The sequence below is a fragment of the Haliotis rufescens genome, unplaced genomic scaffold (genome assembly GCF_023055435.1).
Source record: "Haliotis rufescens isolate VD_foot unplaced genomic scaffold, xgHalRufe1.0.p SCAF_17, whole genome shotgun sequence".
Lineage (NCBI taxonomy): Eukaryota > Metazoa > Mollusca > Gastropoda > Lepetellida > Haliotidae > Haliotis > Haliotis rufescens.
Genome location: NW_025963857.1, coordinates 6,688,121 through 6,701,012, shown reverse-complemented (window position 1 = coordinate 6,701,012; position 12,892 = coordinate 6,688,121). Strand labels below are relative to the sequence as shown.

The window sequence follows — 12,892 nt, the reverse complement described above, 5'->3', positions numbered from 1 at the left end:
CACGGAGGCGGTCCTCCTCACAACAGACATACTCTCAATTTACACAGTGAAACGAGAATTTCTGGCTATGCTTCCGCACTGTTGACAGCCGCAGCTGTATCTTGAGGTCAAATACAAACGATGTGTTAAATATGACAAAACATTCCAACATATCACGTTATTAGGCATACCACATAATCACCGTAATTTCATAACGGTGCATACAATGGTGAAACATGACGTAGAGGCGAACAAGTGGTTATATATTGCTATTGTGTAATGTACATGTGTATTAGAATTATAGCCAATTTCATATCAACTATATTTGTTCCCTCTTAAAACACATATTTGGGATCGACCATTTGATTTTATATTCTATGGAGAGAGAAGAATATTGTCCAAGAATATGCTCTAAAATTGTAATTATGCTTCAGACTGTTGTACAAAAGAAATTACCTCAATAATTGTTGCAAAGTGTTTTACATTTTTAACAAAATTAGGCAAAATTACAAAAAAAATTCTGATTTTGCAGCTGTATCTGACAAAATATCTACTCTCCAAACCAGAATATGAAATGGTCCGCCCCAAATACACGTCCAACCGCTTAACCCCCAAGGCCAATAAGATGAACGTCATACCCATCGCCTCAGCCGTACATTCAGTACATTGTATTTGAATTCATATCAACTGTTTTCTCCCTACGAAAGTGCCTTGCTATACACAGCAAACAAATTAACTGTCTAAAGCCAACGGGATGAACGTCTTACAAAAGAATCTGACGCCTTCAACTGTTTTCACGACCTGACCAATTTGAACTGGATGAATGTAGTTAAAGTTCTTGTGGAACTGTTGTTGCAGAGCACTGCCTTCACCACGGGTCACATGGTGACCATCTAGGTAATAAACACTCCGTTGGTCTTCAATCCCACCGATGGCCGTTGGGATCGTTATCTCGGCCGGCAGACCGTATCTTGTAAGAAGACGCGCAAAGAACAGGAACTCTGACTTGTAGCTCTGTGGCACGTAGACGATGTCGGAGACTTGAGACAGGTAGATGTCGTCACTGGCGTAGTTGCGGTTGTCACCGAGTCTTCTCTTGAATGTGGTGTACATCGTCTTGTTTGTCTGTTCCAGGTCTATCATGGCTTTCATAAATGACTTTGAGTTAGTCCTGCAACACAGTATAGGAACACAGTATAATTTAGTGACACATCCATAATTATGTTGTTTGAAATAAGCCAATTCATTCATAATAACAAAACAACACCGGACAATATGCTTGTATATGATGGGTCAGATTTATACCAAAACATCCGGGACATCGTCAGGGGTCGTCAACGATACTTACTTCCCTCTTAATATCTGTTCCCATGTACCCTTCTTTTATGGCATATTACTTTCTGTTATCGCTTTTGCATTCCTGAAGAGGTGAGGTGAAATTGGGCTTAACGTCGCGTCTAAGATTATTGCACTTATATAGCGACGTGCATGCACGTGTATGTGTGTGTGTGTGTGTGGCTGCTTGTACTAGTCCGGACTGATGCCGATTTATAGTGCTAGCTCACTGAGATACTATGCCGCAGTTTAACATGAATACCCCACTCAGACACAGTATACTGACTCCGAGCCGACCAGTCCTTGTTTTAGCCCCTTAATGCCGAGCGCCAGACGGGGTAACAACAAGTACCATCTTTAAACGTCTTTTGGTATGACGCGGCCGGGGATCGAACCCCGGACCTTCCGCTCAACCACTAGACCACGGAGGCGGTCGCACCCCTGAAGATTCCGGGTCAGAATAGGAACCCAGCAATCGTGCTTGTTACAGCTCAGTTATAAGGATTGGGTGGCTACAATGTCTGACCTGGCCCACTGTGTGTCATCATACCCCGACAGAGGTTTGCCTGGCCAAAGGTTTGATCATTTATATGCCTTCGTTGTGTAGCTGCAGTGCTGCTAAATGTGCATGAGTTAAATCAACATTCACTCTTAGCCCCGTGGTCTAGTGGCAGTGCGTCCACCCTGATAGCTGATGGTTCGGGGTTCGATCTCCGGTCGTTCCATACTAAAAGATGGTATTTGTTGTTACCCTGGCGCTCGGCATTTAGGGGCTAAATCAAGAACTGGTCGTCTCGGAGTCAGGTTAAACTGCGCAATGGTATCTCAGTGTGCTAGCCCTATAAAATCGCATTAGTCCGGACTAGTACAAGCAGCCACACGCACACATACACACGTGCATGCGCGTTGCAACATAAGTGCGATAATCTTGAACGCGAAGGTAAACCCCATTTCACCTCACCTAACCCTGTGGGGATTCCGGGTTAGCATAGGTCCGAATCAGTCCTTTACGGGGCGCACTCATATAGTTGTAATATTGGTGAGTGCGGCGTTAAGCAAGAACTAACAGTACTTACCTGGACTGATACCGGACACGAGGGCTGCTTGTCTTTTTAGACACAGGCTGGATGAACCAGATCTTGTCCCGAGGCAGCACGCCGAGCGTCCACACATGGAGGAGAGTGTCGTCGGACACCATCAGATACCCACCAGCTCTGTAGTTCATCTCCATTGTTTTGATTAAACACTTTTGGGCAAACGCTCCCTTGTGCACGTCCATTTCTACGATCGTCACCTTCTCCGTCGATGTTTTATAGATCTTATTAAACTTAGCACCACAGTAAACGATGTGTGTGAACTGGAATCCGTACAGAGCTTCGTACGTTCTGATATTGTCATAATGGGTTGGATCCTTGAGGATGACAACCAGTACAATGTCATTGAAAGTCGTATGGATTCCCCGGGGTGGTCTGATGTCCAGTCTTGGACATAGTTTGTTCACCTTTGCCAAGTGGTGATGCAGGAGCTCACTGGACGCGGTGATGTCCACGCCAGCTGGGACTTGAACTTCTGGCACAAACTGGACATTGGTCAGGGAAGATGTCCGCCGCTTCCCATGCCTTTTCCGTGTGTGCTGCTTCCGTTTGGAATATGGGATCCGCTTTGGCTCTTTGTAACCCATTGTCTTTAGATCTTGCAGCCAGTGACGAATGATTTCGGCATCTGCTTTTCTCCAAAACGTTTGTCTTGCCATGTCGTCAGACAGCGCTATCACACAGTCAAAGAAAGAGTCACGGGGATTGCAGTTCCATTTTCTGAGAAATTCGAGCAGTGTCTCTGATTTAAAATACATATCGTGCTCCAAGTTCGCATCGGCTAAGTTCGTTTCGTTATTGTGTTCCTGGAAACAGTTCGGGGGGAAGAAGCCAGTGCCCCCTCCCATCTCCCAAAGGAGTCTCTGTGCCCAATATCCCCGCCAGATGTCACTGACGAAGCTTGGTATGGTCGTGGGTAGCAGAAGAGCCCAGAAAGCATCATAGGTAAACAGAGTGTTATAGGAATTGAGCGTGGAGAACACGCCACTCGGAACAAACGCAGGTGGTGCTATGGCGTCAAACGTTATGTTCGGAGCTAAATGTTTCCTTGTGCGTGTGAGCTGAACGATTGCGTCCACATCAGGACTGCCGTTAACGAGTCCCTGCTGTATAGATGGAGTCGTCCAGTCGTCGAGGATGTAGCTAAGAGAGGCGTTGTCCCCGACCGAGCTGAGGGGGTACCCGCGAGGCCATAGCGTTGGCTGTCCAAAGTGATTATAAGGATTGAACAAATTGATGCCGTCATAAAGCAAGCCTGTCGTGTTTGGTGTAAGGATAAACTCTGTGAGGTTCCTGGTTGGCCGGTGGTACTCGTCAGTCTCGTAAATGACCCTGGCGCCGTGGGCGATGGCGTACAGGTAGCCGATGTTCTTCCTGGCGTAGCTGTCCTTCGGGAGATGTGGCGCCGTGCTGAACCCAAGGAGGGTCTGGTCCTTGGGGCCCAGGTATACACAGTCCTTGTGTCTGTAACATATACCATATCAATCAGGTCTCAGTCCATGTGTTGAACTTACCTCAGTGAGTTGGCTTCTGTGGCGCTGTAAACAGCATTTCTGTCAGGCGTGTCAGCTTAATGCTGGACAAGACCAAATCCATTCAGGCCTTTCACTCGGTGGAGTGCACGAGAACGATTTTGTGCTGACAAACCAAGAATTGTGATCTTGTTGAGTCTGGGTTTTTCGAAACGATGTAAGTCAGATTAATTTTACTTACGTTCAAAGATGAGATATCTTAAGTTTAAGGTAAGATGCATTTTCGAAACTATCTTAAATCGGCCGCAGGATTATGCATACCGAATGCATGCCCTATGACCTAACCTTAAGGTACGCATGCGCAAATTTAGTAAATGAAGGTATTCTTCTCTGTAGAAGTTACTTACCTGTTCGTACCTACATCAGAGAAAAACCCATACGTGTCCATTCCATTCTATTATGATTGTGTATGCATACTAGAATAGAATGGAGACACACTGAATAATCGAGTGTAGCCCACTACAACGTGAACTACGTCATATACTTGCGACCTCCGCAACGCGGACCACGTCATATACTTACCACTGCAACGTGAACTACGTCAGATACTTACGACCTAATCAACGTGGACGACGTCATATACTTACGACCCTTCAATGTCGACGACGTCATATGCTTACGACCACTGCAACGTGGACTACGACATATACTTTCGCCCTCTGCGACGTGGACAACGCCATATACTTACGACCACTGTAACGTTGTCTACATCATATACTTACGACCACTCAGACGGAGACTTTCTGTCGCCGACGACTACGACCTTCCATCCAGGTATTTGTGCTAGAAACTTGACGTTGTCGTTGGGCGTAGCGGTTGCAGTTGTCACTATCCACTTATCGCTGTACTTGCCGTTCAGGATTCTGCCGCTTTAAGAAAAGTAAACACATTCAGGGAACAGATAAAAATGATAAACACAGAAAATATCATTCCACTGCATAAATGATATCAATAGAAATCGTTGAGCAACACCAACTCATCCAAAACTGTTTTATTTATAGAAATAACCACGATAACAAAAGCTTGACGAGTCAGTACATATAAACAAATCACCACGAGACTAATTTCATGACAGTAAATCTAAATGACTATTTTGTAAAGACTATTGAGTTCTGCGTGAAATATTTTATTCAGCACATTTTATTCGTATATCAAGCCAATTAATTTCAGAAAAATACGCACATATAATTTGTGTCATGAGTATTTACCAATTTAAGGATACATGAAAATCCTCCACTTACAAGTCCGAGAGACGGCTCATATCTCCAGTACTGGTGTGGTCGTGGTAATTCCCTTGGCCATAATGCGTGGCAAAATTGTACAATGCCAGAATCATTGACCCAAACAAGCTTGCTAAGGGAGACATTTTCTGCGACCATCACCCCAACTTCATCCACGGTTTAATGCGTTGTGAGATTATCTTAGCTAAACTGTCACGCCTCGGAGTTAATCCCCGTCGTGGTGGTGATGAGACGTCGACGCTAGGGGCCGCTGTCGTGGAACGGGAAGTGCCCAGCTATACAGTGGACAACATGCTGACACGAGGCGAGCGTTGTTATTGTTTGCTAATTGCACATTATAGATACAAAAAACATTAATGTGTGTTTACAGGCCTTTTTGTATATGAAATAATTCAGTCCGGATCAATTCCTCATACTTCTTACTGGGAAGCAAGAGATGTGGCCTATCGCCATCGTGGCAAGATGGCGACGATAAACAAAAGGTTTTGACGCAACGCAGAAACTACCACGAACAAGTCTGTAATAAGGCATTTTTATACCCATAGGGTTATAAAAAAAACAGTTCATTAAATCGTTTGCGCACCAGTTTATTGTTTACGTCATCCAGATCTCATTATGACGTAAGGTCGGAATGACGTTATAGATGACGATTATGGTTTTCTAAGAAGGCGGTCGTGATCAGTGCATTTTTATAAAGGGGATCTCAAAAGGATTAAGAAATGATGGGTATTAATTTATTTATAAAGAAATTATCTCCCTCGGGAAATACAAGAATTTTTACACTCGTTTCATAAAATCAGTATGACAAACATGCTCGTATCTTAATCTCTATCAATGCTATGTGGCTACTATTTCGGAAGGTAATGAGGGCGATGAATATCCTAGTACTAGTGGGTGAAACGTTAGCTTGGACGTCAACGATCCGGGTTCGAACCCGACATGGGTACAATGTCCATTCCTTATGCATAAACCCGGCCTTGCACCTCTTAGGTGAGTATGTTCCTTTTGCCAACCACACTATCTGGAAAGTAATGCCAGGCTACATTGAAAACCAAACAGAAAGCACACCTTCGTCATAGTCTTTTATTCTTTAACAAGATAAACGCCCAAGTCCTGCATCACGTCTGGGCTTCTTGCCACACCATGCCGACGCATCATATTATAACTGTTCAAAGCTGTCTGGGATATCTGTTTTTTTCAGTCAGTCCACACAAGTAAAATAATTTAAACTGTAGCTTATCCCGGTGTCAATAATGTGTACAATATACATATTTCTTCCCTTACGGGACAGTCGGGTGGTTAAAGCGTTTGCTCGTCACGCCGAAGACCCGGGTTCGATTCCCGACATGGGTACAATGTGTAAAGCCCATGTCTGGTGTCCCCGCCGTGATATTGCTGGAATATTGCGGCGTAAAATCAAACTCACTCACTCACTTCCCTTACGCATACCAAAATAAGGCGTATGGGTCACAGTGTTGGCTGGTCACGTCGAAGGCCCGGGTTCGATTCTCCACAGGGGTTCAATGTGTGAAGCCATTTCTGGTGTCCCTGCCATGATGTTACCCATGATTTCCTCCGCTTATCATGGACCATGAGAAGGCCAGGTATTTGAAGACTATTGTCGCTATGAGACTTCTCAACCTTTCCACATAGAATAACGCCATAGCACCCAATGGTATGGTACCATGCATTACATATACATTCATGGTAAGTAGACTGCCGGCCATACTTGAATAGAGTCTCTACAATCACAGAATAGTCTGCCGCAAGCCCACCGTATCAAACACTACAGCCTCGATATCACTTTGGAGCGGGACCCGCTCCTCGGGTTCTGATTGGCTAAAATCTGTGTTCGACGTCGGACATCCTTCTGAAACGACAATGTTACTACGTCTTCCTTTCCGTCGTCCACCTGTAATATTACATGAATCAGTTTTATCTCAAACATTATACTTGATATTTGAAAATCATTTTTCAAAAACAAACTAGTTTTAACACTTAACAACAACAAAAAGATAGGGATCATAAATACTATGGGGGATATTTTTTGTAGTAAAGACTGAGCATACAACTTCATAAAAATATCCCCCCATAAATTCATGATCCCTTTGTTCACTATAGTCTGAAATTGAGCCACCAGACTTGCAAGAGCCACAAGATTTGCAACATCATTTAAAGGTGAAGGTCATGATAAAAGGACAAAAACAATATGCTTGAATAACTTAAATAGCCCGAGTTTTGATAAACTTCATGAATGTTTCAAATGACAAGCCATATCAGGGTAAAAATTACAAAAAAGCATATCCGATTTCATAATGATGCATGGGAGATGGGTAATAACGACTTTTTCAAAATGGCTGCCATGCCGACCATATCGAACAGTGGCTAGTTCTGAATAGATACTATTTTGTAACTACTATTGCTGGGATCAAAGCAAAGCTGTCAAATAGACATGCTGTTTTCAAAGAACATTTTGAAAATGTAAAAGTTTACGACAAAAACGGACAACTCATTTGAACCTTTAAGAGAGTTTGAAAACATGCATTACACATAATAATAGCGACTGCCACAGCCACCACGGCAACTAGGAACACCGAAGCAAAACCGACGGCGACTGGGTTGATTTGGAAAACGACATCGTCAACACCTGAGGAAAGAATAAACCTAAATGAAAGAATGAGTAAAGGTAAGAACAATTCAGTATGATGATTATAACAAAAGAAAACATGCCTCCCCTTACTGATTTCATAATACGATCTCACTGGCGACAGTCACCTCATACCAAAAAGTGAGTGTTTCAGTTACTTCCACAATAGGGTTGCATGGACTCCGCCCTAAATGTATAACGCCGGTGAAACGTGTACATTTTGGCATTAAGACCGGTGAAGGTCCGGGAAGAATAGGTCTTCAGCAACCAATGCCTGTCGTAAAAGGCGATTATGTTTGTCGTAAGAGGCGGCTAACGGGATCGGATGGTCAAGCTCGCTGACTTGGTTGATGTATGTCATCTTATTCCAATTGCGTGGATCGATGCTCATGATGTCAATCACTGGATTGTCTGGTTGACTCGATTATTTACAGACCGCCGTCATATAGCTGGAATATTGCTTTGTGCGGTTGGTTGGTTTGGTTGGTTTGTTGTTTAACGCCGCACTCAGCAATATTCCAGCTATATGACGGCGGTCTGTAAATAATCGAGTCTGGACCAGACAATCCAGTGATTAATATCATGAGCATCGATCCACGCAATTGGGATCGATGACATGCATCAACCAAGTCAGCGAGCCTGACCACCCGATTCCGTTAGTCGCCTTTTACGGCAAGCATGGGTTGCTGAAGACCTATTCTACCCCGGAATCTTCACGGGTCGTTTAGTGCGGCGTTAAACAAACAAACAAACACACAAACAAACAAACAAACAAACAAGGTGGCAGAAAAGACATCGAGTTGTACTAAAAGGCGGGATGACCTAAAGTAACACGTGGTCTACATAAGCCACAATAGAACTGTCAGCACTGTAACACTTGACTGAACGTATATAGGAAAACGAACAGTATATTCTTGTGAACAGTGTCCTGTCCTGTGCTCTTTAAATCACAGGATACATACGTTACTTTCAATCAGCGCAGCATAACAATTTGAATCTGTATAAAGAAAGACACTTATCATCCTTTCAACCAATCCAAATCCCAATTTACAATGAGCCATTACTTGTTGGACACAGGTCCTCGGATTCGTCTTCCCCGTAGTAGCAGTCACGCTCGCCATTACAGACCACGTTGTTCCACATCAGCACGGGGTTGTTATGGTGATCTGTGACGTCATTGGGTATACATGATATGGTGCCCAATTTTCTTCCTCTTATGCGGTAGCAAATATCTGAAGAAAAAATCACACAGGCATTACGGTAAAGTGCTCGACAAAAAGACAAAATGATGAATGGACAACGGGCTAGAAAAGGCCCCGCTACCTGTGTTGGGTGGTCTGGCGTAGTGACTTGGTTGAGTGCATGCCATCCTACACGACGGCCATCTTCACCAGGCAAGGGAGTTAACTGACAGTAAAAGTCCAGTTTCCAACCTTGAGGAACTAAGCTGGAATTTCTGGGCTCGATCGTTGCGCCACCAGTTGCTATTACGAGTTATGTCCCTTCTATGTCTCTCCTTTTGACCAATCAGATTCCACCTCTCATATCAGTTGCATTTGCTTCATACAAAATGGCGGCGCCCAGTGAAGACGATCTGATCGATAATGAAGATCTATATTGCAATAATTCTAGCCTGGTTCGGCAATGGTGGAAACTGGACTTTTATAGTCAGTTAACTCCCTTGCCTCGGGAAGATGACCCATGGCGTGGATCTCTGGGCATAATATCAATCATTGAATTGTTTAACCCAGACTCCATTATTTAAAGGCTGCCGTCATATAGCTGGAATATTACCGCGTGTGGCGTTAAACAAAAACAGTCCACTCGACCTACCCTTCCTCTCGTCGGTGCCGTCGGGGCAGTGCCGGACGCCGTCGCAGAGGTACCACAGGGTCTTGCCGTAGTCGAGGTTGTAGCGGGGGAGTTGTGGTCTGATGCACACGCCATTAGAACACTGGAAGCATGGCGAGTCAGGAGGGGGCACTGCAAAAGAAAATGGGAAATATGCAGGCCACGGGTATACGACGAATCAGCATCTCCTATCGTCTTACGTCATCGTATCCTACTTGTGTGGAACGATGCTCATGATATCATTCACTTGATTGTCTGGTCGAGACTCGATTATTTATAGACCGCCGTCATATAGTTGGAATATTGCTGAGTGCGGCGTTAAACAACAAACAAATAAATAAACAATGTTAATATAACAAATATTAGAACACACAAAATGATAACATGTTGTGACATACATTTGTGGCAAAACTCGTCTCTCGCGTTGACACAGTCACGCTTGCCGTCACAGAGGGTGTCCTTGCCGACACACTGCACGGGAGAACACTGGAACATACTGCCGTTACACGTCACTGAAATGAACAAATGTTGGACGTTTTTAGGACGTAAAATTCGTTTCTCTGAACGGAGACAAACAATTATCGGGAACCACAACAGCTAACCATTCAGTGATCAATTAGGGAACGTTTAACAGGCGCAGAGTTGAGATCAAACATCTTCCGGATGCAAGGGAGTTAACTGACTATAAACGTCAAGTGAGTGAGTGAGTATGGTTTTACGCCGTTTTTGGCAATATTCCAGCAATATTGCGGCGGGGAACACCAGAAATCGGCTTCACACATTGTACCCATGTCCGGAATCGAACCCGGGTCTTCGGCGTGACGAGCGAACGCTTTAACCACTAGGCTACCCGACCGCCCCCTATAAACGTCAAGTGGAAACGGGGCCTTTTCAGTCAGTTTACTCCCTTGCCTCCGTAAGATCAGATCAAACTGTGTTACGGTCTATTCATGCACTACGGTAATCAACGAATTTAATTTTTCAGTCATCAGTTGTCATCAGGTGTACTGACCTTATATCTAAACTTAACGCTTGAATCCCATGGGATTCCTTTTTAGGGCATTGACACACTCCTAAACGTCTTTTCTTACCTCTGACACTTGAGGAAACGTTAATATGGAAGTCCTCCGGTAGAGAGGACATTTTGAAAACAACCCATAGATAATTCTGACGAGACACAATTTCTTCCTTGAACGTGCCATTACAAAACCGGTATGACGTCATTGACACCTCGTTGATTCTTCTGCCATCGTTGCCAATATGAACATAGTTCTGGAAACAGTTTGCGGCCTTGTGATCACGTGACACGTAACGAATATTCAAGGAAATGTGAGTTCCAGGATCAGAGTTCAATTCCAGGACACAGAACGTGCTTTTTGATGACGTCACTTCCTGCACATTAATCCGCGCTGTTTCATTTCCAATGTAGTAATTTCGTCTTAGACATGGTGTGATTTCTGCAAATGAATAAAGAAAAGATGATTATCCTAGCGTCTTAGAGCTAAGGATACAACTACCAAGCTTTTTCCAGTGGATTTTTCCACTACCTCAAAGGGTCTTCTACGCCGTGGGGATTCGATGATTGCAACTGCCATACTTTAACGTAGGCTTACAATAGTCTTATCGGTAAGATCGCTTTGTGCAAGTGGGTCCAGGCTAGAATAACTCCTCAGCAACCTATATGCTTGTCGCAAGAGGCGACTTAATTGTTCGAGTGGTCATTCGGGAGTTGGTTGGGTTTAACGCCGCTTTTAACAGTATTCAAGTTATAATCACGGCGTGTCAGCTTGATGTAGCAGGAAAGCCCGAAGTGATGCAGGTGCTAGATGTTTCCCACTTGAAAACCTACGAGCACGGGTACTGACAAACCTTGAAACATAATTGGGGAGAGCCGGGAATAGAACCCACGATCAAAGATTTCTGGCATGTTCGGGCGATGACCAGGTTGCTCCTGACATAATCACTGATGTACTGGTCTGGATTATTTACAGACCACAGTCGCATAATTGGAATATTTAGATGGAGTACAGCGTTAAGAAACAAACAAACATTAAAATTGGCCTTGTTTTGTACACTAAATAATAGAACTTGTGACTGTCATGCCACTCTTTGTGGAGACGTTTTGAAAACCACTAATCGATTGCTAGGCATTATCGTTAACTGTAGGATGTAAAGCAAATACCAACATTTCAGTTAATGACTATTTTTTTTCACATGAAACATTTTCACTTAACACTGCGGGAGGCATCAGTCAGCCGTTGTCCATAGTTTGGCCAGTAGTAAAGGGTATCTTGCAAATTCTATACTTACCCGTGTCCTCAGTCGGAGTCTTGCCCTCGTTCATTGTTATTAGTACAATCATGCAGATGACGTCTAAAATGAAAGACACAAGTGAGTGAGTGGGTAGGTGAGAGTGGATTAACGACCCTTTCGGCAGTTTACTGGTTATATCACGACGTGAAATACAAAATTACACGGACATATGCTGTTGAAATACGAACAAACAATTCGCAACCAGGAACACAGGAACTCGTTATTGGTCTGTAAATAAAAATATATACCCTCTTATGTGTAAGTCTCTACTTACATATATGGGATATATATTTTGATTTACTGATCAATAAAGAGTTATTGTGGATCGGAATTTTCAATCGGCAAATCCTGGCAGGCCAAAGGGACGCAATTCTGCACATCTTTGGACCACCAATGCCCCAATCTCAGTGAATGGGTCATGTCTGCATCTACATCCACCTGAGCAGACAAAACTGATATTTGAGCTAAACGAAATTAATATAGAATAGTAAAATAGTGCGTAAGATGCGATTGTTTGTTGTTTAACGCCGCACTCGGCCTGTAAATAATGGAATCTGTCCCATACAATCCAGGGATGAATATTGAGATCTTTTGTGTAAGCAACGACCGACGCGGTCGGGGTAACATATTACGCAATCACCCAATTAACGAACCTGACATCCCCGACCATTCGTCGCCTCTTACGACAAGTATTGGTTTCTGGGGACCAGTTCTAACCACGAATCCCAGATTGGGCAGGCGAAAGAAGTAGCATAATAATACTTACTATATAAATTGAGTGCCATGCTTATGCTATACCCTTGTGAAGCCGTCATGATGTGAAAAGTACACGGGATATCAGTGGTGCGATCTGAACTTTGATGTTGTCAAATGACATCTACAGACGTAAGTGCGAGATAC

At 43.7% G+C, this 12,892-nt stretch overlaps 2 protein-coding genes across 2 annotated transcripts; both read right to left on the bottom strand.

Moving 5' to 3' along the window:
• On the bottom strand, positions 1 to 5,471 carry LOC124117905 (probable glycosyltransferase STELLO1). Its single transcript, XM_046479959.2, has 4 exons — positions 5,182 to 5,471; positions 4,663 to 4,809; positions 2,391 to 3,872; positions 1 to 1,150 (listed from the first exon to the last, which is right to left on the bottom strand). The coding sequence occupies exons 1-4, from the start codon at positions 5,304 to 5,306 to the stop codon at positions 712 to 714; spliced, it is 2,193 nt and encodes a 730-aa protein (XP_046335915.2). The 5' UTR covers positions 5,307 to 5,471; the 3' UTR covers positions 1 to 711.
• Positions 5,472 to 6,250: 779 nt separating this feature from the next.
• On the bottom strand, positions 6,251 to 12,892 carry LOC124123695. The gene is made up of 8 exons (XM_046486904.2): positions 12,759 to 12,892; positions 11,990 to 12,052; positions 10,771 to 11,136; positions 10,078 to 10,191; positions 9,662 to 9,811; positions 8,893 to 9,060; positions 7,730 to 7,828; positions 6,251 to 7,093 (listed from the first exon to the last, which is right to left on the bottom strand). Exons 1-8 carry the CDS (start codon positions 12,805 to 12,807, stop codon positions 6,930 to 6,932), a joined length of 1,173 nt encoding a protein of 390 aa, XP_046342860.2. The 5' UTR covers positions 12,808 to 12,892; the 3' UTR covers positions 6,251 to 6,929.

Excerpts from the sequence above, each read along its gene's own strand:
- LOC124117905 (XM_046479959.2), bottom strand. The coding sequence starts at position 5,306 with ATGTCTCCCTTAGCAAGCTTGTTTGGGTCAATGATTCTGGCATTGTAC. Across the intron at positions 3,873-4,662 it reads AAGTCTCCGTCTGAGTGGTC|ACACAAGGACTGTGTATACC; the intron begins GTAAGTATATGA and ends TATATGTTACAG. Across the intron at positions 1,151-2,390 it reads CGTGTCCGGTATCAGTCCAG|GACTAACTCAAAGTCATTTA; the intron begins GTAAGTACTGTT and ends ACTGTGTTGCAG.
- LOC124123695 (XM_046486904.2), bottom strand. The coding sequence starts at position 12,807 with ATGACGGCTTCACAAGGGTATAGCATAAGCATGGCACTCAATTTATAT. Across the intron at positions 11,137-11,989 it reads GACTCCGACTGAGGACACGG|AAATCACACCATGTCTAAGA; the intron begins GTAAGTATAGAA and ends ATTCATTTGCAG. Across the intron at positions 9,812-10,077 it reads AGACGAGTTTTGCCACAAAT|TGCCCCCTCCTGACTCGCCA; the intron begins GTATGTCACAAC and ends TTTCTTTTGCAG.